Here is a 22,857-nt window from a genome sequence, read left to right as displayed (position 1 = left end):
CCTTTTTTTTTTTTTGAGAGAGAGAGAGAGAGAGCTTTTTGAAACCAGTGATTCTGCACAGCTTTGGCAGTGATTGCAGGACTCCTCAGAAATGCTCCAGATGCATCTCTGAGCAAAAGGATTACCAATGCATTCTGCGAAGGGAATGTCTGAGTATCTGTCTCATCTCCTCTAAAAAGTGTTTAAGAACAACATGGATCAAATAGGACAACTTTCTGCTGACAGAAAGAAGAGCTTTCTCTCAGAGGACAATAAAAAGAGCAATGGCTATAGAACCGTTGTGGGATTCCTATGCATATTCCCCGTGGTGGCTTTGCTGGCTATTGCAGGAGATCCAGCTGGAGCTGCAGTTCAGGAAAGTGAGGTAGGGAAAGGATCTGATTCTCAGGACAGCTTGGGAGGGGAGTGGGGATATCAAATATGTGTGCATGTGTTCTTTTTAGAAGGGTGGTAAATTCAAGAAGCAACCTAATCAATATGTAAGTAACTGTCAAGGCAACCAGATATGTTTATGTATATCTGAGTCCATTTTTGCAAGGGATCCTAAGGGGTACTGATTCATCTAAGTAAAATTGGATGTGCACACAGCTTGCAGACAACCATGCTCCATCAGAGCTACAGCTATCCTGAGTACCTCTGCTTTCCCAGCTTGCTGTGATGTGGCGTGCATAGATTCTGCTTTCTGTGGCAGCTGAGATTCCTAGGAAGTCCATATGCTGGGCTCGTGGTGTAAGATCTAAACTGGGAGTTAATGCTGGACTTACAGAAACTGCTAGATGACTGTAACTGTTCTTCGAGGTCTATTTGTTAAGATATACTGGGACAGACTGGAATTCAGGTGGAACTGGGATGCTCAGAAGCTGATCTTAATTTTCACTTTATCTTCATTTTAGCTTTCAATTTTATGAAAAGAAGAAATATTCTTTTAAATGCTTTCATCCCTTCCTGCTGTTTGTGTTTACGGTGATCCTGGCAAGTAGCATCCCTCGCTTGTATCACATATTCAGGGCTCCTATTAAGTTGGTTCTAAGTCACAAAGTTACATTTCTGTTTAGTTTTGGAGGGGAACTGCATCAGAGAGAGAGAGAGAATTGCATTTATGACAAGTCAATGAAGTAAATTAATGGAGGCCTGATTGCACATGGTGAATAATTCAGAGAACAATGCTGACTGTATCTGCCTGTGTGTGCTGGTGCTGCTGCAATTGTACAGCTCAGACGTGAGCAGGGGAGACTGGTTTCCTGTTGGAGTCTCCTGTTGGGATACAGTCCCTCAGCCCTCTACCAGTCAGGACTGCAGTCATGGAGCACTTTGAGCAGCATCTGGCAGCTGTTGCTTCTTCTCCTTGCCATCGGTTTGCCATAGGCCAGGGATGCTATTTCGCCTCTCAAAGCTTCAGCTGTTCCATGTGTGAAATGAAGACAACTTGCCTTCTGTAGAATGTGCTGTGAGGCTGAGCTAACTCAGACTGGTGTTGCTTTTGTAACATTGCCACTGTACATCCTGCTTCGTGCCTGCCATGGTGCCTCTGGAGCAAAGATGAGCCAGAGATGGTCAGTGTTTTATTGCTGAAAGGGGGAAGCAGAATAGGTAAACTTCCAGAGATCCTTATTGGGTCCCATTCTTTTACCTCTGCTACTCAGGACTAACAGACTGGTATAGTTTGAGTCGGGCTTGTCACCAAATGTGATGGCTTTAAACACACTCCAGGGTTTCCAGAGCTCCAGTTTACTTTGAAGGCATTTCAGTTTCACAGTCCAGCTCTATAAAGTGCTCTCAGCACAAAGAGTTGCCTGTTTGACGCATTTATTCAGTATTTCATTTCTTCTGTGGTTAAGCTGGAGAGCAATAGCAAAGTGAAAAGGAAATGAGAGCTTTTCAGGAAGAGCTGCAGCTCTCACTGGCCAGAAGCTGCTGAGGCCTCGTTTCTGCTCTGCCTGTGCTGCACTCCAGGAGGAGAGGAGTGGCAGCAGTGCCCCATGCTGGAGTTATGCAACAGCTCCAGGGAACCCACAGGCTGACCTCTGATCCAGCACTCAGGAATGCCCCAGGAACTCCTCACCGTACTGCCCTTCTTTTGCTCCATCCTGATTTTGTTCAGCACGCTTGGAGCAAGGCATGCTTTGCAAAGTCTTCTGTCCTGGACATCTCTGAGGGAGTACTGGTTGTGCTCCCCAGCCCCCAAATGCCCCATATTGGTTGGTTTGATCGCTACACTCTTCAGTCCTGTGGTCTCCCCCACCTTTTTCAACCTTTTCTTTTTTTTTTTTTAAGGAAGATACCACATCACCTGGTCTCCGTGAAGTGAGTGCCTCTGCTTTGCACAGCCCAGCCTTCCCACCTCAGCCTCCAGCACGGAGAAAGCGATACACGATCACACCAGGCCACTTGAAATGGGACCACTTCAACCTGACCTACAAGTATGCACTTGCAGTGACTTTTTTTGTTTTGCTGCAGGCATGGATATCAATCATGAAATTGCCAATCCTTTTGTCAGTGACTGGATAGCTCCTAAAGCCATTTTACAGTGGTTGATATCTCATAAAGCCTAGAGAGCATCAAATGATGTCTGGGGCAGGGACAGCATTTCCCTGATGTTATTCTGTGTTATTACAGAATCCTGTCCTTCCCAAGAAACCTCATAAATGCCAGGGATACACGCAAGGGACTAGCAGCTGCGTTCCAAATGTGGAGTGAAGTTTCACCATTCAGCTTCAGAGAAGTGCCACGCCACGCACCCAGTGATCTGAAAATAGGTGAGGCTGCACAGCCTGCTGCACTGCAGGACTGCTGTGTGTGCTCTCTCCTTCTCTTCCTTTGCCCTCCCCCATCACTATACAGTAGTTACCTCCTGACTTTCTCAAGCCTAGAAATATGTTAGTGCTGAGGTCTTATCTGCTCAGTCTCAAACCCAGATGTAAATTCTTCCTGGGATTTATGGCCTGTGTGCAATAATTATTTCTTGTGCAGATGGCCACAATATTGAAATAACGAGCAGATTTTCCATTGTTTCGCAATTTGCTCTTCAGTCTGCTACTTTCAAGCACATGATGTGCCGTCAGGGGCCTGTCCTGCGGCCACTTGTGAGCTCCAGGTGGCCCCATTCCAGTGGCCGCAGTGTGCACTGAGAAGCTGTTGTGATGCTAGCAGAAGGACAGCAAGCAGCTGCAATCCTGTGGCTCTCCGTTTATTTGTGTTTGGAATTGAGTGACTGCATTCTGGGGTTACCATCTCACCGTGCGATGATTACGTTCTGAGGTTATCATCTCAGGGTCCAACTTCACTCAAAAAACACCCCAAAGTTTCCTCGTGATGTTGCAAGAAGTGCTCAGTGTTCCTTTCTGCAAAGTAGATTAGGTTGTGTGCATTGAAGACAGCTCTAAATCTGAGGTCTTTGCAGAGTTGACCCCAGTTTGCATCACAGCCCTTGTTCCATACAATTGCTTTGCACTGATTTTTCCTGTTGTGTGTGTAACTTGGAAAACATGTGGGATACAGCAAGAGATGTGTTAGTAACCACAAATTTACAGATGTCTGTCTGCTAGATCGACTAAATCTGCTTCCCTTTTTGCAGGCTTCTACTCTATCAATCACACAGACTGTCTGGAGTCCCTCATTCACCACTGCTTTGATGGAACAACAGGGGAACTTGCCCATGCCTTCTTCCCCCCCAATGGGGAAATCCACTTTGATGACCATGAGTACTGGATATTAGGAAATACTCGGTTCAGCTGGAAGAAAGGTAAGACACGGCTCAGGGGGAACAGTAGTAATGCCAGCAGGATTTGTATCTTAGTCCCACGTGCCAGTTCTACCACTGATTCTTTTTTTGTGGCAGCGTAATTCCGTTCTTTTACATGGAGACAGTTATGCAGTTGATTTGCATACAGTTCAGCCACCTCTGTAAGGCAGCAATAGCACTTCTGCCTTCAAAAGGCAGGCGAGTGTGAGGCTGACTATTAATGCTTGTTCATAATGACTGCTTCTCTTCCCAAAGCTGAACTAGCTCAGCTATTGGCTTAAAGAAATTTGGAAACAAAGTAGAATGAAAGTACTGTTCTTCCAAGTCACGTCAGTGAGGTTCAGCAGGAGTCTGTAAGAGCCAAAAAAAAATCCACCAAGGATTCCTATTTAATGTACTGAAAAATTAAGCACGTATGCAAGCCACCCCTTCAGATGCTTTCTTCCCATAAGCAGCTGGATTTAACACAGGCATTGCGCACTATTCCTATGGCCTACAGTTATGCAAGGTATCAGGGTATGTGTCAGTAACAGCTCCTCTTGTGAGTCATCCTCCAGTTAAAATCCATCTCTGCTGGAAGCAGGCTTCAGGGTACTGCTGAGAAACGTCAGTTCAACCCTGTAAGCAAAAGTCAATCAGAGGCTTTTTCAGACTGGAGCATTCTAGCTAGCAATCTCACTGCCTGTCATTTCCAGTCACAGCTCAGGGCTGTGGGAACAAAGCAGCAGAAAGCTGCCCAGAGTGACTGGGAGAACTTGCTCCATATTTCAATCGCTGGTCTTTTGGAGCAGTCTTCTGAGTCTGGCAAGAGCTGTTGTTTGGAATTAGAAGCACGAATAAATAACTTCTTGACTGTTTACACCCAAATAGCTACAGGGAAGTTAAAACTGGCAACCTTTGATAAGACCACACCTTCCAAGTGCTAAAATTCTTCTTCTGGCTTTACACTGGGATTAGCAAATGTACTTCACTGCAGTTAGCTTTTTTTCCATTTTTCTTCCAGGTGTCTGGCTTACAGATCTGGTACACGTAGCAGCTCACGAAATAGGACATGCCTTAGGACTCATGCACTCCCAAAACCCAAATGCTCTCATGCACATCAATGCTACTTTGACTGGGAAAAAAACCATCTCTCAAGATGAAGTCTGGGGAATTCACAGACTTTACGGTAAGGAAATGAGGACTGTGTTCTGGGCTCCTCTTGATAAGGATTGCTTGCCTGAAGTGCCAGTCAAATCCCATGGAGCTCTGTTAGGTACTCAGCATTTGCTGAGATGAGAGCTTGAAGCCAGCGAGCCGTACTCAGGAGGAATCTTATTCCTTTTTATGCAGGATATAAAGGTGCTCCTGCATGGAAGTAGCACAGTATCTAGCTCCCTGTTCTTCTACTAATGGCATCCTATTATATTCCCAGTCTTAGGTTCCTTCTCGTCTCCACACTACCATTTACATTGAACAATCTGATCTGGGTGAAATGTCAGTTTGTTTCTCAGAGGACTGTCTCCTTCTGTTTCAGGATGCAAGGACAGATTGTTTATGTGCCCACTGTGGGCCCGAAAAGGCTTCTGTGAGAAACGTAAGAAGTTGATGAAAAAGCACTGTCCGTTCACCTGTGACTTCTGCTACGGTACCCAAATTTTCTTCTGGGATGGTGGTGGGTGTTGCAGAAGGGAGGAAGTAAAGCTAAGCAGCCTTTGCTGCAGGGATAGGCAGGATCTTAACTCTACACTAGAGATCAGAGGCTGCAAGTGACTGGCTGCACCCAGTTCTAAGGAGAAGTGTAGCACAGATATCCTCCTATACATCTCAGCCAAATCAAAGGCCTGGCAGTGCAGTACCTGATGCAGTGATGGGACAAGAACTAGCCAAATGAAATCTCAGGCACAGCTGGACTTGAGCTGCTCCGCAGAAAAGGAGGGACAAAGCATGTTAAACACCTTACCTAGTCCCCCAGTTTTATCAATTCAGGTAAGGGACTGATGCATTATCACCTCAGATTACTACAGCTGTGGAATTAAGCTTCAGATAAATGCCTGCTGTCCTGAAGATGCACCATATAACTAATATTTCCCTTTCCAGAGTAGAGGTATTTTTACAAAAATGCAGGCAAGTAGCTACAAATATATGTATTGCAGGAGACTGCTCATAAACTGAACTATTCCTCCATGCACATGAAGTGTGTTCATACGCAAATATAAGAATGTTAAATGTGCATCCCAGAACCGTTCAATTAGAGTCGTTTTTTAATAAATGACCTTAAGATTACTTAGATTATAACATAATTCTGTGAAAGTGTTTTGGGATGACTCAAGCTTGATAATGAGATGTGCTAACTATTGCGCTTTCTTTTTCTGGGGATAGAATTCCCATTTCCAACAGTTCCTCCTACTCTGCCACCCCCAAGGACAAAAACCAAGACTGTTTCTGAAGGCAGGAATGTCACCTTCCGCTGTGGACAGAAGATCATCCATAAAAAAGGCAAAGTTTAGTAAGTGCTCTGTCATTTATTCCAGTCTTTTAGAACACTGCAGCATAAATACCCCAAAGGAGAAAGAATAAGGAAGTATGGCAAAACAAAGTACGTAAGAGTGCAGTTCAGCTTCTGGAACATGTGGCTGTTTTTGATTTAGCACTCTTGAGTGGAAGGAGGGGTGGCAGACTAACTGTGGGAAGGGAATGTGCAAATACTGTTTATAACACTGTGAAGCATTTATTTCGGAAGCAGATCTATCAGATGTAAGCTCAGCAGAAAAAAGATAAAATCCAATACACATATATAGCATAAGGATAATTCTTACCTCCGTGTCAAAGTCCCTGGGCTGTATTCTGCAAAAAAACTACTGTCTTAACTATGAATTGAATGGATAAAGTTAATTCTTAATAATGAGCATGTTACTTCTAGACGTATCTAAGCTTAAGAGAAATATGTCCAAGTCCAGGGGTTAGTTTAGACTCAGGAACCAAATTCTTATTTGTTTTCAGTAAGACTCAGGATAGTACACCACGTTATAACTGCCACCATCTATGTGACATCAACAAAAATGAGGTTAAATTTTACTGTGCAAGTCCATCCGTGCTGCAGCGTGCCTACCTCAAGCACAGCTTAACAGCAAAGAGAAGGACAAACACACATGCTGCATGTACTGAATATTTTATAGTTTAATTTCTATTATTTTTCTTATGACAGCTGGTATAAAGATAAGGAGCTTCTGGAATACTCATATCCAGGTTACTTATCCTTAAATGAGGATCACATGAGCATCATTGCAAATGCAATTAATGAAGGAACTTACACTTGTATAGTAAAGAAAAAAGAAAGAATCTTGACCACTTATTCCTGGAGGATCAGACTGAGACATTAACAAGGGCTCTGGCATGAGAACTTCTCTATTTCAAATTCACAATCTGTCTTAAGCATTTTGTATTTAAACTCCAGTAGTGCAAATGAACTCTAAATCAGCTGCTTCAATACCTCGAGCAAGAGAGACTCTGGGACTTTGTTACTGGATAAAATAACTTTTCCAGATTAGTTTTAAAGCTAAAGAATTCATCAAGCATGTGTTGTACAGAGAATTAAAAAAGAAATTAAAAAAAAATCAAGTGTAAGATTTTGCAGTTAACCTGGATCAGTGGACTGCTGAAAAACGAGAACATAACCCTTCAGCAAACAAAAGGATGAACAGACTGATGGCTCAGCTATGTTGCAATGGAATCAGAGGTATTGTGGAAAGAGAATGACCAGTAAATGCGCTGTAAGTGGTTTTTTATCTTTTTTATATGACGACATGTAGGTCTATAAGAACGTTAAAAAAAGAACTACTTTTTCTTTTAATGGGCAGAAGGAAGATATAGGGTCACAACAAACCCAAATTACTCCATTTCACACTTGGACATACTCAGTTCAGCTATGCACAGAATATCTCCCTTCCACCCCCAACTACTTTCCTGTGGTGTGTGTTTATTATCTGTGTAATCTTAGCCCAGCATACTATCTACTTCCATCTGCAGCTCCTCATAACTCATCCTTTTGGTGTCTGATCAATAAGCTTCTTGACCCCTTCAACAGAGGTAAGATCATTTCCATCATCACACCCTGTCACTAATAGGTGAGGTAGATGCACCACGTCCAAAAGAGAAACAGCATTTGTTTTCTAGGCAAAGCCCAGGGCACTCAAACATCTATCAGTTGGGAATTCACTTGTGCAGTTACAAACCCTGACAGTCATTGTATTTAATGAGTACCTGAAAGATCCTTATCCAGTATTAAGGCAGCCTACATCATTCTCTGCTTTGGTTCGTCCATTTCTAGTTGCTGTCTTAATCTCTTCAAACACGTTTCTTCCTACCTTAAGCATCTCATGTATTGCAGAATAGGTCAGCATTCTAGGAGGAGCTCTGTACCAGGACAGCAAAAGCACAAGGGAAAAGTAAGAAACTTATAAGAACAGTTTGGTACAATTGCAATAACAGTAATTTTACTGGCAGATATCTAGCATGAACTCAGCACATCTCCATTTAACAGAGCAGTGCAACACCACATGGATCCAAGCATCTTAAAACAGCTCTGTCCTTTGGATTGGAGAAACGAAACAAGAGCAATGAGCTGATCAGCACAGCCTTCAATAGCTATCACAAGGGGATGTCAACTCTTCAACTGCAAGGATGCTTAATCCTAGGACAGAGCCAAAGTTCTTCATTTCACAACATAACAATTTTGTAAATGTATCATTTATGATTACTGACTTCTGTACAATTTCTCCAAATCCCGTTTACCTCCACCTGCCCTGTGCTTCTGGCAGGCAGTGTCCATGCTAGAGTTACAGCTAAGAACCTGCTTTGCCACGTGAATGGCCTACAAGAAGTCACCTTCCAAAAGCGAGCTGACCTCGAGACCAGAGGAAAAAGAAACCAAGGAAAAAAGTCACAATTTAAGACACCAGGCCATGAGACAGCTCTGCAATGCACCCAGTGTTCCACTGACACAGATGGCGTGGCCCAGCACTCTGCTGTGCACATCTGTTCCAGCTGCAGTTTCAAGGGTAACCCAACAACATCTTCAAGGAACTCAGGAAAAAAACAAGAGAGGAATTTCTGTAAAGAAGCCAACCAAAAAAAAAAAAAAGCTCTCTCCATCTCCTGCCCAGGACCACTGCATGACAGCTTCCATTTGCTGAAAATTAGTATGGAAAACACCTGACAGATATGGTGATACCCTCAAGGTAAGCAACAAAACTCATTTCTCTTGGAATACACTTTCATTGTATAAAAGTTGCAGTAAGCCAACAACAAAATAAATACCTAACCTACAACAAGGCTGTGATTACCACACACTTATGCTGGAACATCCATGTTTTTTTTAAAAGATTTATCTTTGCAGATTTTCCCTGGTTGATATCAGTTATTTAAGATGACACAATTTCAAAGGAATTGAAATCTACAGCGCTGTTCCTGGTGAAACAGTCCTGGAAATGTTTTCACTTTACTTGCCTTTGCATAACTTATTGTTTGATTAAAAGCAAATAACTCCTATCAGAGTCAGAAGTCCAGATTTGTTAGCCCAGATTGGAACAAATGCTTTCCAATGGGCTACGATGCACCTGTTCCAGTAAATATCAATCATTAGTTTATTTAAAAATTTCAGCTTTTTTGTCCACTTTCACTTCTCACATACTTCAGTACAAATAAGCTTCTGCTCTTCATCCCTACCCAAACTTTGCTAAAACCACGCGTACTACAGTTAGTAAACTAGCAGAAAAACTGTTTCTCCATCAGTACAACACAACCAGGCCTAATGAGAAAACAGTATTTCATCAACACACTTGAAAAAAAAAAACAGCTTTGAAAATTTACAATTCTAGTAGTTCCAAAGAGCAGGTCCAAGGCCTTCACTCAGTAAAAACAAAACCAGCACCACCAAAACAAGTCTCTTACAATGTCCTGGAATGCTCATCACATATGCCTATTAATGGGACTGGTGCCCAGCTCTGACTGCATGAACACCCCAGTATTTTCCAAATCTTCCTCTCCCAGAAAATGATGATAGCATTATAAATTAGAGACTCAGAAGACACTTATGAGGAAAGGCTGGAATATGGCAATATACAACCAGTAAAATGAAATGTTGTTATTTTTGTGGAAAAAGGACAATTTTAAAAGAAGGTTCTCTAGAAAATAAAGCTTCAATATTACTTTTTTTTTGAATTATAAAACAATATAGTACACTTTTTGCTCCAGTGCCATTGTAAATACATTTATACAACACATCAAACCAGTAGTGCACTCAAAAATGTCAGTGAGTGTTGAGCCCAACCCAGCTTAGCTCTCTCCAAGGTACACAACAGGAGAGAAGCAACTTAGACATTATGATTTCTTGACCAAGCAACTATACTCAGACACAAAGAACTTACTTTAAAAAAAAAAAAAGAAAGAAAAGTTCTTTTGCTGGACTGACAGTAACTAAAACAATATCAGCACAGACTGGGTTAGGAAAGAGAAATTAATAATAAACAAAATAAATCCTCACATTTCCACTCTAGAAGACTTAATGCCACCAACATCCACGTTTGCTGCATGTGAGGAAATGACATCCTTCACGCTGTTAAACAATTAAAAACGTATTTTAATTCTACAAATTTACAAGGAGAAAAGCAAGAAGAAACAAAAAAAAAAAAAAAAGGAAAAAAAGAGATCAAGGATTGTACTTCAAGTTTTCCTTTGTCAAATTTTATAACGATCGTTGGCTTTTCCTGTTAATTCCAGTCCTCTAATGGAATGCAGCAGTTATACTCCACACCCAGCAAAAGTCTTTGAATCTGGGATGACATTTGACTTTACCCCGGTGAAAACCATCTAGTTTCCCTGACGTGAAGAACAGAACTGGGGCACTCAGAAATCCACTCACGTGAACGGTTCTCTTTTTTTCCCTCTTCTCACTGAGTTTAAAACTTGAGGCTGAATCCAGGCCCAGCAGCAGATGCTCCTTGATTCGTGGTGGTCAGATGAAAACCGGTGTCTTTCAGATCATCATCGCCCTGTGGAAAACACACACAGTTCATTTATCAGTGCCTGTGCACACACATTCACCTCTGCAACACAAAAATCATGCCTAAAACTAATTTTAAAAAAAACAGAAACAAAGAACAAAACAAAACCTGAAGGAGCTGTAGGAGATGGTAAGTAAATACTTGATTTAGTGGCATTGTAGCTAAGTTCAGTGCAGTCTGTTACTCGTGCTCTTTCTGTTGGTATTACAGCAGGCACAGTAGCTGTGCAGTGTCATTTCACCTATGCTGAGACATGGAACTGTGAATAAAGAGCTGATAATAATGAAGGCACTTGAGATTGTACCATGTCCTACTTATAAGGAGCTGTTTTTCGGCCAGCTTTTTCTTCAAAATTGGCAGTCCAATTCCCACACACTGAAAGAACACCAGCCTTGTATTTGCCAGATTCTTTTCCAAACGCTGGAAAAGGAGCAGGTTTTGTTTTGTTTTAGGACACTGGAAGTCAGTGATGCTCACCAACTGACTGTAGCCAAGGCCTCCCTCGGGTGGGCGGGGGCTGGTGCCACGTTTCACCCTTTGTTGTTCACTTTTGGCTGGCCATGTAGGAAACATGGAGGGGTCAATAGGAAGGGGAGTCTCACGGAAATACTCGTGCTTCAAACCATCTTCAGCAGTAATTCTTCTGGCTGGGTAGTACGTCAAAAAGCTGAAAAGAATTCAGGCAGACAATGAATTAGAGGGAAGATAAGAGAGATGGCTGGGCAGAAAGAAGAAAAACGTTAGCCTAAAAGATATAATATCTTCAGAAATAAGTCATTTTCTACAACAAGTGTAACAGACAACACAATTTCCCAAGGAGTGCAGAAGCTGGCACTTACTTGTTCATTAGATCAAAGCCCTGATCAGAGAGGAGTGCTCCAAATCTCTTGCGTAGATTATTGTAGGGATATTCCGTGAATGTCATCTTCTTCACTGCTGGCAGCTCATTGTAACCAGGCCAGATTTTTTCACTTGGAGTACCTAGATCCTATAGATTAAAATGTCTCCTTAAAAAACTCATTTTTGAGTGCAGCCCTTCTGCTTATTTGTTATGTAGCTACAGGAATTGATAAAAATCCAGAGAAAACAGATGAAATACAGAACATTATTTTAGCCTATCACTGATACTGTAAAACAGAAAATCACAGTAGTGAGCCTTTTAGTAAGGCTGAATCTCTATCAAAGAGTAACAAGCATTTCTATTTTCTTACTGCTCTAATTTAACTGCCTCTAAAACCAGCCAGTTAGAATGGAAAGGTTTTATAAATGTTACCTTAAAAACTTTGTTAATCTGATCAATTTCCGACTTCCCTGGAAACAGTGGTTTCTGAGTTAAGAGTTCTCCAAAGATACACCCTACTGACCACATGTCTATCGCTGTTGAATATTCCTGCAAAGAAAGAATATACCTTATAAAACCAGTGAAATAATTTAATGAGGTGTTTTAGTGATAGTGCAATGTTTTGGGGTTTTTTTTGTGTGGTTCTTGGCAATGGAGCACTCCAGAGCCCCAGTGATTTCAGTAACAGAACAGGTAACCCAAAGGGAACACTGCCAGAATGTTCACAGTCCTCTGTTCTGCCCTTTTTGTCAGAAATTTTAGACCCACCCATCCATCCTCTGAGGAAGACGAAACCTTTTTAGCTTTGTTATTGGGAAAAATATAATTGAAGTTTCAGAATTTCCACTCCTAAATCAGTATAAAGAATCAAGCACACTTATACTCTCTTCGTGAATTGTAAGATGAGGTTAGTCTGAAAAGTCAATCCTTTAGCTCCCAGAAGAATAAAGAGGCATACCTTGGCTCCAAGCAACAACTCCGGAGCCCTGTACCAAAGTGTCACCACCACTGGTGTGTAAGGCTTCAGAGGAGATCCATATTCTCGGGCCAATCCAAAATCTCCAACCTGGATGAAAATTAGTTATCAGTAATGTTATCAGCATTGACCATACCAATGGACAGCACCGGTACATGCTGGCCATTCTGGCTCCTGCATGGCCTCAAAAAACAGCCACACGGATGTTGGTACAGACAAGGTTAATGGCACTGTCATGCATCAGTAGGAAGAGAACACCGTTCTGACTTCCAGCTGTGCCATAAGGAATTCAGCACTCACATACCATGCTTATTAGTCACATTCTAGTATAAATCTTAAGAGCTGTGGCAAGGCAGTCTGTATCTATTACAAAGTTCACTGTTTTACAACTGTATGTTTTAAGAAGTATACTTCATACACTTAAAGATTAATGCAGAGCATTCTGCCCAGCTCTTAACATCACTGTCATGCAGTGTAACTCTGCAATACTAAATTTCTCATAAGCGTGCTGTATTTCATATAGTCCTTACCTTTAAAATTCCTGAATGACTGAGCAGCAGGTTGGAAGTTTTCAAGTCCCGGTGAAGTATCCAGTTGTCATGAAGATGCTTGACTCCTCGTAGTAACTGGATCATCAAGGTTTTCACTTCACCTGAAGTGATTAAAAAAAAGCCAAATACATTCAAAATCAGAAATCTGCTTTCAGCTGTTGTTTTTTCTAATTAGAGAACGGGGCTGGGGGGGAAAGAATGAGATGTCAAGTTAAAAACACACTAAAGAGTACGGCGTAAAAATGTGTCACAGAACAAAAACAGATCCAAAGAGCTGCCAGCATAGTAAAATGAATCTGGATAGCTGGAATGCACCCAAATAACGCTCAGAAATTAATGCTTCTCAACATAGGAACTGGCCAAAAATAAAACGCAGTGTTCACAGGGAAAACTCCCCTCTCCATTTCACATCTGAACCTCAGTTTCACCCTGAGCATGCCAGCTGGATTCATCAGCCTATCATCACTGTATGTACCACCACTGCCAGCTGACCTTCCTCTCTTAACCTCTATCAGTAGAATCAAATTGGACAGTGAGAAAGCATTGGTCTCTATTCCAAAGAACACTCTGAGGACATTCCAAGGCAATGCATGTCATCATACAAGCTAGCCTGCTGATGTCAGTACAGCCCAAAGGGAGTGGGGTCTTTCTAGGTCAGTTTTCCATTTTAGAGAAGTAGAGGAAACTGTGGCAAACAGTACCTGGTAGAAATGGTTGCTTCATTGTTTCCATCAGACTCTTGAGATCATGTTCTACGTAGTTCATAACAATATAGATTTTATCCATATTACTACCTACAACGATTTCCTAAAACACAAAATCAAGGGATCAAAACACAGCTTATTTCTGCAAAACATCCAATTTTGTAGAGACAAACACCGCCTATTTATTTTATGGGTGGTATACTAACAAGCTCTGCTAGGAATGCTAATGTTTTTACAAGGCATTTTAAAAGCCAAGAGGCAACATTTCAAGAACAAAAGTCTTTGGAAATGGAAGGTTGTTGGTCTTACTCTGACTGTGACGATATTTAGGTGTTGTGCTTTCAGAATAGTATTTATTTCTCTGAGAGAAGTAATGGGGAAGCCTTCCTTTTCCTTCTCCATTTTCAGTCGCTTCAGAGCCACAATTTCATCTGCAAGGAAAAGAGAATTTTTAGCCCATCACACAGCTAAGAAAATACATGCCAAGAGATCTCCGAGTGTACTTTTACTATTTTAATGTATTTGAATGAAAATCATTACTTGAGACATCAGCAGAATCAGTCTGCATTAACAGTGAAAATCAAGGCAAGCCAAAAAAATATTGCCAAGTTTAAGGAGAGATAAGAAAACCCACAATAACAATTCAAAAGCTGCATCAGGGGTTTTAGTGTATCCTAACATAACTCACGTGGAAAGACACTACAAATAAAGCTTATTCGACACTGATTTCCTCCCCTTAGTCTGGGAAATGGGATGGAAATGTCTCACATACAGTTCACCTTTCCTTAAAGACCCAACTGAAAACCAAAGTGCTACTCAAAACGTTACCCAAGCAAGTTATTTCAATACATCTGCTTCTGCATGTTACTGTAATGGCCATGTCAGCCTCAGGGCGGGCCTCAAGGAAGATGCAGAAGAGAAAAAGGAGCTGATGGCAGTTATCCAGTAAATGAGTGATGTCAGAAAAACCACCCCAGAGGAGATCAAAAAGTCACATAATTCTAAAACAAACAGAAACAGAGAGACCCAGAATTTAACCCCACTGCCAACATCACAGCTTGTCAGCTGGACCTGAGAATAACCATTATTACTGCCTAAGTCTGCTCTGGAACGCAGTTCTTGTCACAAGCTTTCTTCACCATCTGCCACCTCTATTTAAAATTGCAGATATTTAATTTACTGTGCCTCCTCACTCTGTCACAGCGACCAGCTTGCTGGACAGTAACATATCACTAGTGATGGGGGAAACTGAGGTCACAGCCAAAAGAACAGATTGTATCTCACATTATTTTTTTCCAAGGAACAGGAAAACTGCATTAATGTCACCATTCCTGCTACAGCATCCAACCAAGTATTTCTTCCACTTGAGCACGGACACACGAGAGACCTGGTGTTGGCTCCTGCACTCTTCCTGGGAAATGCAGTCACTTCCACAAGACACGTATCATTACAGACCAGATAAGAAGAATTTTGAGTTTTAAAAATAGAAATCCACTTGTATATGGAATTTCTTCCACAGCAACATAGTGCTGTGTGCCCTCATGGCACACAAACACTGCTTTTATGAATTCTCTGACCAGTGGCTGTGCTTAGAGGGGCACCTAGTGGCACACACTTCAAACCAACCGACCAATCCACGTTAGCTGCAGCAAATCACAAACCAGAAATAATTGCCTAATGGACCAGCAACTGAAATCAAGTTAAGCAGTTCTACAGTGTCATGACCAATACAGAAATTAATTCTGAACTCAAATAGCTGCAAGCAAAACGCTTATGTCAAAATCCATATCCTATTAAAAAGCATACATTATTCCTGAAAAGGAACAAAGCATTTTAGAGATTTTGTTCATTAATGTGAGATGCAGAACCACAGTTTGCATACAACTGCAGATCTGAATCTATACACATGACAGAAGCAGAAACTGGCTAGAAGAAAAATTATTACAGTTTTCCCCTTTGTTAAGGCAGAAGGCTGATACAGAATGGACATCAGTTTTGTGCTTAAAATGCAATCTGTGTGACAAGAAACCCCTGCTGTACTTCTCACTCTACCCCAGACCACCTTCTGCATTTCCTGTAAAGTTACTAAGAAGTTTGTTGGAATTTACAAAGCAACAGAATAGACTGCAGAAATGCACAACACGCCAGATGCCACATGCATGCATACCACCTGAACATAACTGCTTCAATACAGCAAAATAATTTGGGCAGTACTGCAGAGGGCTGATTCCACAGTTTCCAGAACATGCACATAAGGTAAGTTTTCCAAATCACAGCTTCCAAAATTCATACCAATCCCCATGAGTGACAATAGCTGTCACAGTAACATACATCCTGAGCGAAACGTTTCTCACACTGGATGACACTTATGACATAATACTCAGTTAATACCATGCAGAGAATACGAACCAGTCTTTTTGTCTTTTGCTCTGTACACCACACCGTATGTTCCCTCTTCAATCCTGTTCAAACACTGAAACTCCTCCACACTACGACACCCCTGAGAAAACAGAGAGAGAACATTCACTCCTCACATGTCTGCAGGAGCACTGCAATCATTTGTTTAACAAGACATAAGAAAAAACCAAAGCAACTTCACAGGAACGGTTACAATTAACCAAGAGAAGTGCATATTTCACACCCAAGTGTGCACTTAGCAATAATGAATCAACAAGACACATTCAGCCCATCAACTCATGCATAAATGCTACTGCCAACACGTTTCCCGTTTTAATGAAACCCATCTGCATCTAACACTTCCAAGCATCTTTTAAGTGATCCCTACCTGAAGTGCAGGAAGATATTTAGGAAGCTCCTGTTTCAGTTCAATAGGGGAAGAAGCAGGTGAGTCAGGAACATAGTCTCCTTCCGTCATGGCGTTGGACTGAGGGCTGCCCTCCCCCACCTCCTCTTCCTCAACCTCACTGCCCGCTGAATCGCGATCAAACCTCGACTCTGTAACTTTAAAGGTCAGAATCAGACATGGAAAGAGGGAGTCCTTTGGAACAGAGTTAAGTTCAGCATTGGATAAATAAGGGAAGTGAGAAACTTATCGCTATGAGATAGAAGATATGCAACTTGATGACCAGTGAAAAGAAGCCTAATTTCTCCTCTTTGTGGAGATGATAACCCCAGGTTACTGTCAGGCACATATATAATTTTCAGATGAACACAGCATGTCAGAAAAATAAATCTTTACACTAAGAGAATGAAAAAAAAAAAAGTGACCTAGTATGCCTCATTCTAATTGTAAAGCTTTTTTGGTGATGGGACAAGAAGCCCAAAATAAGAAAGAAGGAAATATTTCCTCATTAGACTGGGATCTCATCCCTACATATAGACCCTGGAACAGAGTTCTGATTCTGACATAATAGCTGTGAAACGCACAGTGCCTTAGAACGCTGGCAAAACTGCACCAACAAATTGATTTTAAACAGATTTAAAATACTTTCAGAACTAGATTTGACTGCAAAAATAGAGTCAATTGACATATTCAGTAATTGCATTGTACCAACTGGGATGTGGTTTCCATTCTCTCGTTCTTCCTCTTCACTCATTTCTTCTTCGCTCACCTCTTCTGCAAGACAGAATCAAGTTCAGCTGAATCAACTCAACCCTTCTGTAGTTCCTTGCAATGCCACTGTCCAAACACTTTCCTCACTCATCATGCCTTTTGCACCACTGTCTAGTTTAGTGACATCACATTTGCTGTTTCATTTGGAAAACAAAAGCTTCTTCAAACTCAACAGCACTGGTTGGGAGACTACTGAACGTGTGCCTGGTCATTCTGCTTCATTTCAAAGAAATACACCCGGCCAGAGCAGCCTGCTGTGACTTTTTCTTTACTAAATAATTATAGGAATGGCTCTCAGATTTTTTAACTAACCCTTTTTTAAAAGTATTATTTGTTCAAATATTTGTAACAAGCGTGATAAAAAAAAATCTGGTATTTGCAACTGAAACTATTCAAAATAGCAGAGATATTTGTATTTCACCACCCCCACGCAGAGTGTTCTCTACAGAGTACTTGTTACTGTGCAACACAGAAATATTTAAACTGTTAGTGTTACACTACTTACGAGACAAACATGGCTTTCAGTTTTCTAATCCGGCGTCTTAGAAAAATAATTGGTATTACCTCTATATAAAAGGATAGAATATGACTTGTACTTGTTTTTTTCTTTTTAGTTATCTTGACCTGTGAGGTCTCAGCCTATCCTAGACTAGGAGAAAAGGAAAACATTCAAATAAAACAACACAGAATGAGAAATAAAGGCAAGCCAGAAGACCCCACCGGCCCACGCTGGGACCTGTGTTCTGTTACTCACCAGCTGACTGCTCAGACACCTCCTCAGAATTGCTCCCTGTCTCCTCCTCCTCCTCCTCCTCTTCTTCTCCCTCTTCCTCAGATCCTTCACTGCTCGACTCTTCTTCCTCTTCTTCTGAGCCTGACCCAGACTCTGCTGAGGAACAGTAACACATGGAATGAGATATGCTATCTAACAGCAGTGTTTCCTCCACAGACATCTGTACAATGAGTATCTGCTACACTGCATTTAATTACCTGATGAAGACTCAGCTGAGCTTGTTTTTCTTTCACTGTCACTGATGTCTTGCAAGTCTGAAAGAGGGTCTCTTTCTTCTGGTTTCTCTTCTTTCACTGTTGAGACCATAAGAATCAAAACCATGGTGCCAACTGAATTTCATTTCTATTTTTAAGCCTGAATGCCCAGATATCTACATTCTCTAGCTATTACATAGGTGCTGAATGTTCATATACATATATATACTCTGAGCAACCAAAACATTTCACAGTCTGCTCAAAAGCCAAACAGTTTCCCTGAACTGCAATGGTACCAAAGCAACAGCCAAAAATGTGCAATGTTGACTTTTTAATTTAAAACATGACATGTGCCCACACCTCTCTACAAGAAATGTATTAAAAAAGACAAGTGTAACATGATAACAAACATGACCACAACACAGAGTCCCACTAATGTACACTCACACAGCGCTTGCAATCAGTGTTTCTACTGCAGTCCATCATTGTGAAACAGCATATGCAAATAAATGTTGATTGATCAGACCCGTGAGGTCGAAGGATCACTGCCTGCCTCTGACTGGAACCTCAGCTGATTGCACTGTGCATTACCTCAAGGGGATACAACAATTTTCACAGCTACACACATTAACAAAGCAGACACAGCTTTTCTTCTTTTACCAAGGACATTTTCATGCCAATTGTGCGGGCTCTCCACCCACAGTTGGGACCTTCTCTGTATGGAAAGGACCATTTTCTATCTTAGAAAACAAAACTCACCATCTAATTGGAACACTGCCTTAAGCACTGCTTTTCTTCTACAATACAACAATTAGTGACACTTAAACTAGATAGTTCCCTGTAAGGTGGCCTTTTAAAGTAACTTATTTCCTAAGAACAAATCCAACTGGAGTTAGTACAAACAATCCCTTTTCAATCTGCAAAGAAATAAGACCAGCATTGCTTTAGTAACAGTGCATGTGCCACCCTTCTCAACAATTCCAGAATTGTGTCACCACAGCTGAAGCGGACAATACTTTCAATATGGTTCCAGGGATGTAAATGTTTAATACTAAAAATTAAACTCTACCCCAGAACAGCTGCTAGCCCCCAGGCAAAGACACTGAGGTGGCAAATGCTACCTGGTTTCCTGCTATCTGCTTGCTCAGGCTTGTCTCTCTGCTGTCGTAATGGGCTGCGACTCCAGGGTCTCATTTTCACTTTGTCTCCATATTCTTCCCTCACTGTTCTATGGTGTGCAGAAACTAGTGAAAACAAAACCAAAACAAAAATCGTTAAATGTCCCTGCCCTAATTAAAATACTTCAGTCTATCACAACCACCTGCTCTGCATATTTTTTCCTTTTTCCTTACAGAACAAATGGTAACGGGGAGGGGTGAAAGCAGAACCTAACTGCATCTAGGAGAGCAAAGGACTGTGATTTCCCTCATAGCAATGCTATGTGGGTTTGGACCAAACAGAGAAAGGTGCTGCCATACTTAGCAAGCAGATGCAAGATGCCCCCTGGGCTACACACAGCACACAACCCAAACCTACAGTGTTAAGGCAAGAGAGAAGTGGACAAACCAGGGAGAAGTACAAACAGCTAAGGGTTAGAAGAAGCCGACAGCACATTCAGAGCAATAAAGAGCTAAAACAGAAGGCTAAATTAAATGAGACCATAACCAGTGTATATATCCAGCACAAAAAGGAGCTGTTCAGCATAACTAGAACTAAAAAGAACAGCAATAAGTACAATGACTTCCGCTACTCTTGAGCAATCTCTGTAATTGAGCACAGATGCTGGGTCTGATTTTTACCTCTGACAGCCAGGACAAACAGAAATCCTTTAAACAACGATGATCTGAACCCAGATGGCAAGCGATCAGCCTTATCCACAGCTGGAGTACTTACACCATCCATCCCCATCCCCATCCCCACGCCACTTATTTCCCAGAACTTTACTACACTTATGTTGACTTCAGTCACCATCAGATTGGGTTAGACTCAGCCAAGGAGTGCAACTGCAATCATGACACACATACACACACAAAGACTACAGCGATGACACAGATCCTGTTTCTGAAGGAAGCCAGGCAAACAAACAAAGACTTACCGACTAGCCCAAAAGCCAGCACGCTCCTGACATCTGACGTTGTTTTATTTCCCTGTGTAGAACTTCAAAGATTTCTTTCCCAGATAGACATCCCACCCTATTTTATTATTTTTATTAAGTTCTGGTATTGACCTAAGTGAAAAAACTTTCTCTACCCCCATTCCACCACCGTGGCAGACAGCAAATCCAAACGTCATTTAGACACCAATAATCACCTTCTCTTCTGGCTTCCCGCTCCTTACGCCTTTCTTCAGCTCTCCTCTCACGCTCTTTTTGCTCCCTTTGTTCTTTCTGCTGCTCTCTGATTTTTCTCTCTCGTTCTCTCTCAAGTTGCTCCAGACGATCTCTAGAAAATAATTGGTTATTTTTTGTTAAGCTGCAGTTCAGTACAAACTTAACTTACAAAGTAGAAGAGAACTGTTTTTCTGTAGCCAAGTACAGGGCAATTCGATTTTATTGCCAAGAATGATGTACCTCTCCCTCCTGGAATGCTCCCTCGCCATTTCTCTCCGTTTCTGCCTTTCCCACTCACGTCGGGCCTTATCCTGCTCTTCTCTATGCCTCTTCCTACGCTCGTGTTCCCGTTCTTTCTCCTTCACTCTGGCATGTTTCCCTGAACAGGCGAAAATGAATTTTGGAGAGTTACCATTCAAAATATTTTGCACTCCTATTTTCAAAAAAGCAGCAAGGACAACACCTATGACAGCATATTCCTATGCTCTCCATTCTTTCCTTGATGGAAACATCCTGATCTGAAAGGGCATTAAATAAGTAATTGTAAGAGCTCACACAAACGCTTGTATTAAATCAGAAAGAAGATTGCAAGTAACAGGAAGACGAAGTGGATGTTTCTAGACTTTGTGCTCCCTTAGTTACATGGAAGTGGTATTTGTTCTTTTCCATTCAGCTACAAATACCACAGCTCGTCTCCCTGACACTATGAGGCTGCAATGAAGCATCACAGAGTTGCAAGAGTAAAAGCAAACTCTGTGTCCCTGTCCCAGAATGGCTGCTGTCCTCTCAAGCACAGACATGCATCTATCACTCTTAAAAGGGCACTGGACACAATTAAAGAGAAAAAAAAAAGAAAGCAAATTTCACTTATTTTATCATATCCATCTGATATGTTTTCTCTGGTCTGCAATTCTATTTCCTCTCTGTCTGGTGCCCATACAGTGCAACCTTGGGAAGCTACCAGGAGTGTGAACAAGGTGTAACACCACCTTCTGCTGAATGACTGCGGTGTCTCCGTTTCTCTTTCCTCTTCTCATCTTTTCTATGATGGGTTTTTTCTTTCCGTGACATTTGCTGTGGTGGTTTTATAGCCAAGGAATCATCTTCTTCTCCTCTACAATAAAGACACAAACTGATAAGCTCAGGGAGGTTAAAAGCACCGGCCTCTTCTCCCAGGCAACAAACAGGACCAGAGGAGGTTTAGGTTAGACATAAGGAAGAACTTTTTCTCTCAGAGAGTGGTCAGGTGCTGGAATGGCTGCACAGGAAGGTGGTGGAGTCGCCGTCCCTGGCAGTGTTCAAGAGGCGTCTGGATGAGGAGCTGCGAGATCTGGTTTAGTTTGTGGTAGCAGTGGTGATGGGAGGATGGTTGGACTAGATGATCTTACAGGTTGTTTCCAACCTTGTGATTCTATGATTTAACAGATTGACCACTACTTTCTCTTTTATCCCTTTTGAAAAAAACAATACTCATTCTCCTATTTTCCACAATACCCCTGAACTAAAGCATTAAGATCATGCTACAAAGATCACCCAGTCGTGCTTTAGTGGTATCTTAACCAAAATATTATGTTACTGTGGAGTGGCCAAAACTGGCACAGAATGCACTGCTATGCCTGAACCAAGAGCCGCCCGGCACCTGACACAGCCAGGAGGGCACATCAAACACCTCAGAAAGTTCTGCTTTCCCCTGTAGTGCTTCAGAGCACTCAGCTCAGGGTTTTTAACTCCCGAAGTGCACTCAGGGAGCTTCACACCGCGGGCAGTACCTGTCCTCCATGGAGTCCTCCCTGCGGTACGGCGAATTGCGGATCGTGATCTCCATGCGGTGATCTCTCAGCTCCCCCTCTTCAAGAGAATCCCGCTTTGAATCCCTATCATCCGACTGGGACAGGAACACACAAAGGGCAGGTAAACCAAACCACGCTCATTCAGGCACGGCAGCACTGAGCAGCGCCGCCCCAGCCGGACACTCACGTTTTTCATGCGCTTTATCTCTGCTTTCTCCTCTTGCTCCTTCCTTCGTTTCTTTTCCTGAAGGATTTCATCCAAGGTTTTCACTTTCCAAGAATCCTTTTCATCACCCATTGGAGTTCCAAAAACCATTAAA

General features: G+C 41.9%; 2 protein-coding genes across 8 annotated transcripts; one reads left to right on the top strand and one right to left on the bottom strand.

Annotated features, from left to right (window-relative positions):
- Window positions 1–22: 22 nt before the first annotated feature.
- MMP23B (matrix metallopeptidase 23B) lies at window positions 23–9,792 on the top strand. Its single transcript, XM_031556659.1, has 9 exons — window positions 23–364; window positions 2,275–2,420; window positions 2,617–2,756; window positions 3,575–3,742; window positions 4,746–4,910; window positions 5,259–5,369; window positions 6,104–6,230; window positions 6,930–7,494; window positions 8,265–9,792. The coding sequence occupies exons 1-8, from the start codon at window positions 194–196 to the stop codon at window positions 7,102–7,104; spliced, it is 1,203 nt and encodes a 400-aa protein (XP_031412519.1). The 5' UTR covers window positions 23–193; the 3' UTR covers window positions 7,105–7,494; window positions 8,265–9,792.
- LOC100539530 (cyclin-dependent kinase 11B) lies at window positions 7,919–22,853 on the bottom strand. Of its 7 annotated transcripts, XR_004161921.1 has the most exons (21): window positions 22,725–22,853; window positions 22,517–22,632; window positions 21,737–21,861; window positions 20,988–21,126; window positions 20,729–20,859; window positions 19,540–19,662; window positions 18,422–18,517; window positions 18,186–18,320; window positions 17,369–17,434; window positions 16,643–16,818; window positions 16,267–16,357; window positions 14,167–14,288; window positions 13,855–13,960; window positions 13,133–13,254; window positions 12,585–12,692; window positions 12,059–12,175; window positions 11,625–11,773; window positions 11,263–11,452; window positions 10,644–10,773; window positions 10,266–10,337; window positions 7,919–8,137 (listed from the first exon to the last, which is right to left on the bottom strand). XR_004161921.1 is itself a non-coding variant. In XM_031556658.1 (20 exons), exons 1-19 carry the CDS (start codon window positions 22,851–22,853, stop codon window positions 10,681–10,683), a joined length of 2,334 nt encoding a protein of 777 aa, XP_031412518.1. In that variant the 3' UTR covers window positions 7,919–8,137; window positions 10,644–10,680. The 7 variants fall into 7 exon arrangements, 5 of the variants coding, with proteins under 5 accessions (XP_031412518.1, XP_031412517.1, XP_010721113.2 ...); XR_002121365.1 differs by having other exon boundaries at window positions 10,266–10,773; XM_031556658.1 differs by lacking the exon at window positions 10,266–10,337.
- Between the last annotated feature and the right edge of the window lie 4 nt (window positions 22,854–22,857).

This window comes from Meleagris gallopavo, chromosome 23, assembly GCF_000146605.3.
Source record: "Meleagris gallopavo isolate NT-WF06-2002-E0010 breed Aviagen turkey brand Nicholas breeding stock chromosome 23, Turkey_5.1, whole genome shotgun sequence".
Taxonomy (NCBI): domain Eukaryota; kingdom Metazoa; phylum Chordata; class Aves; order Galliformes; family Phasianidae; genus Meleagris; species Meleagris gallopavo.
Note: the sequence above shows the minus strand (reverse complement) of the source record. Positions and strands in the feature narration are given on the sequence as shown.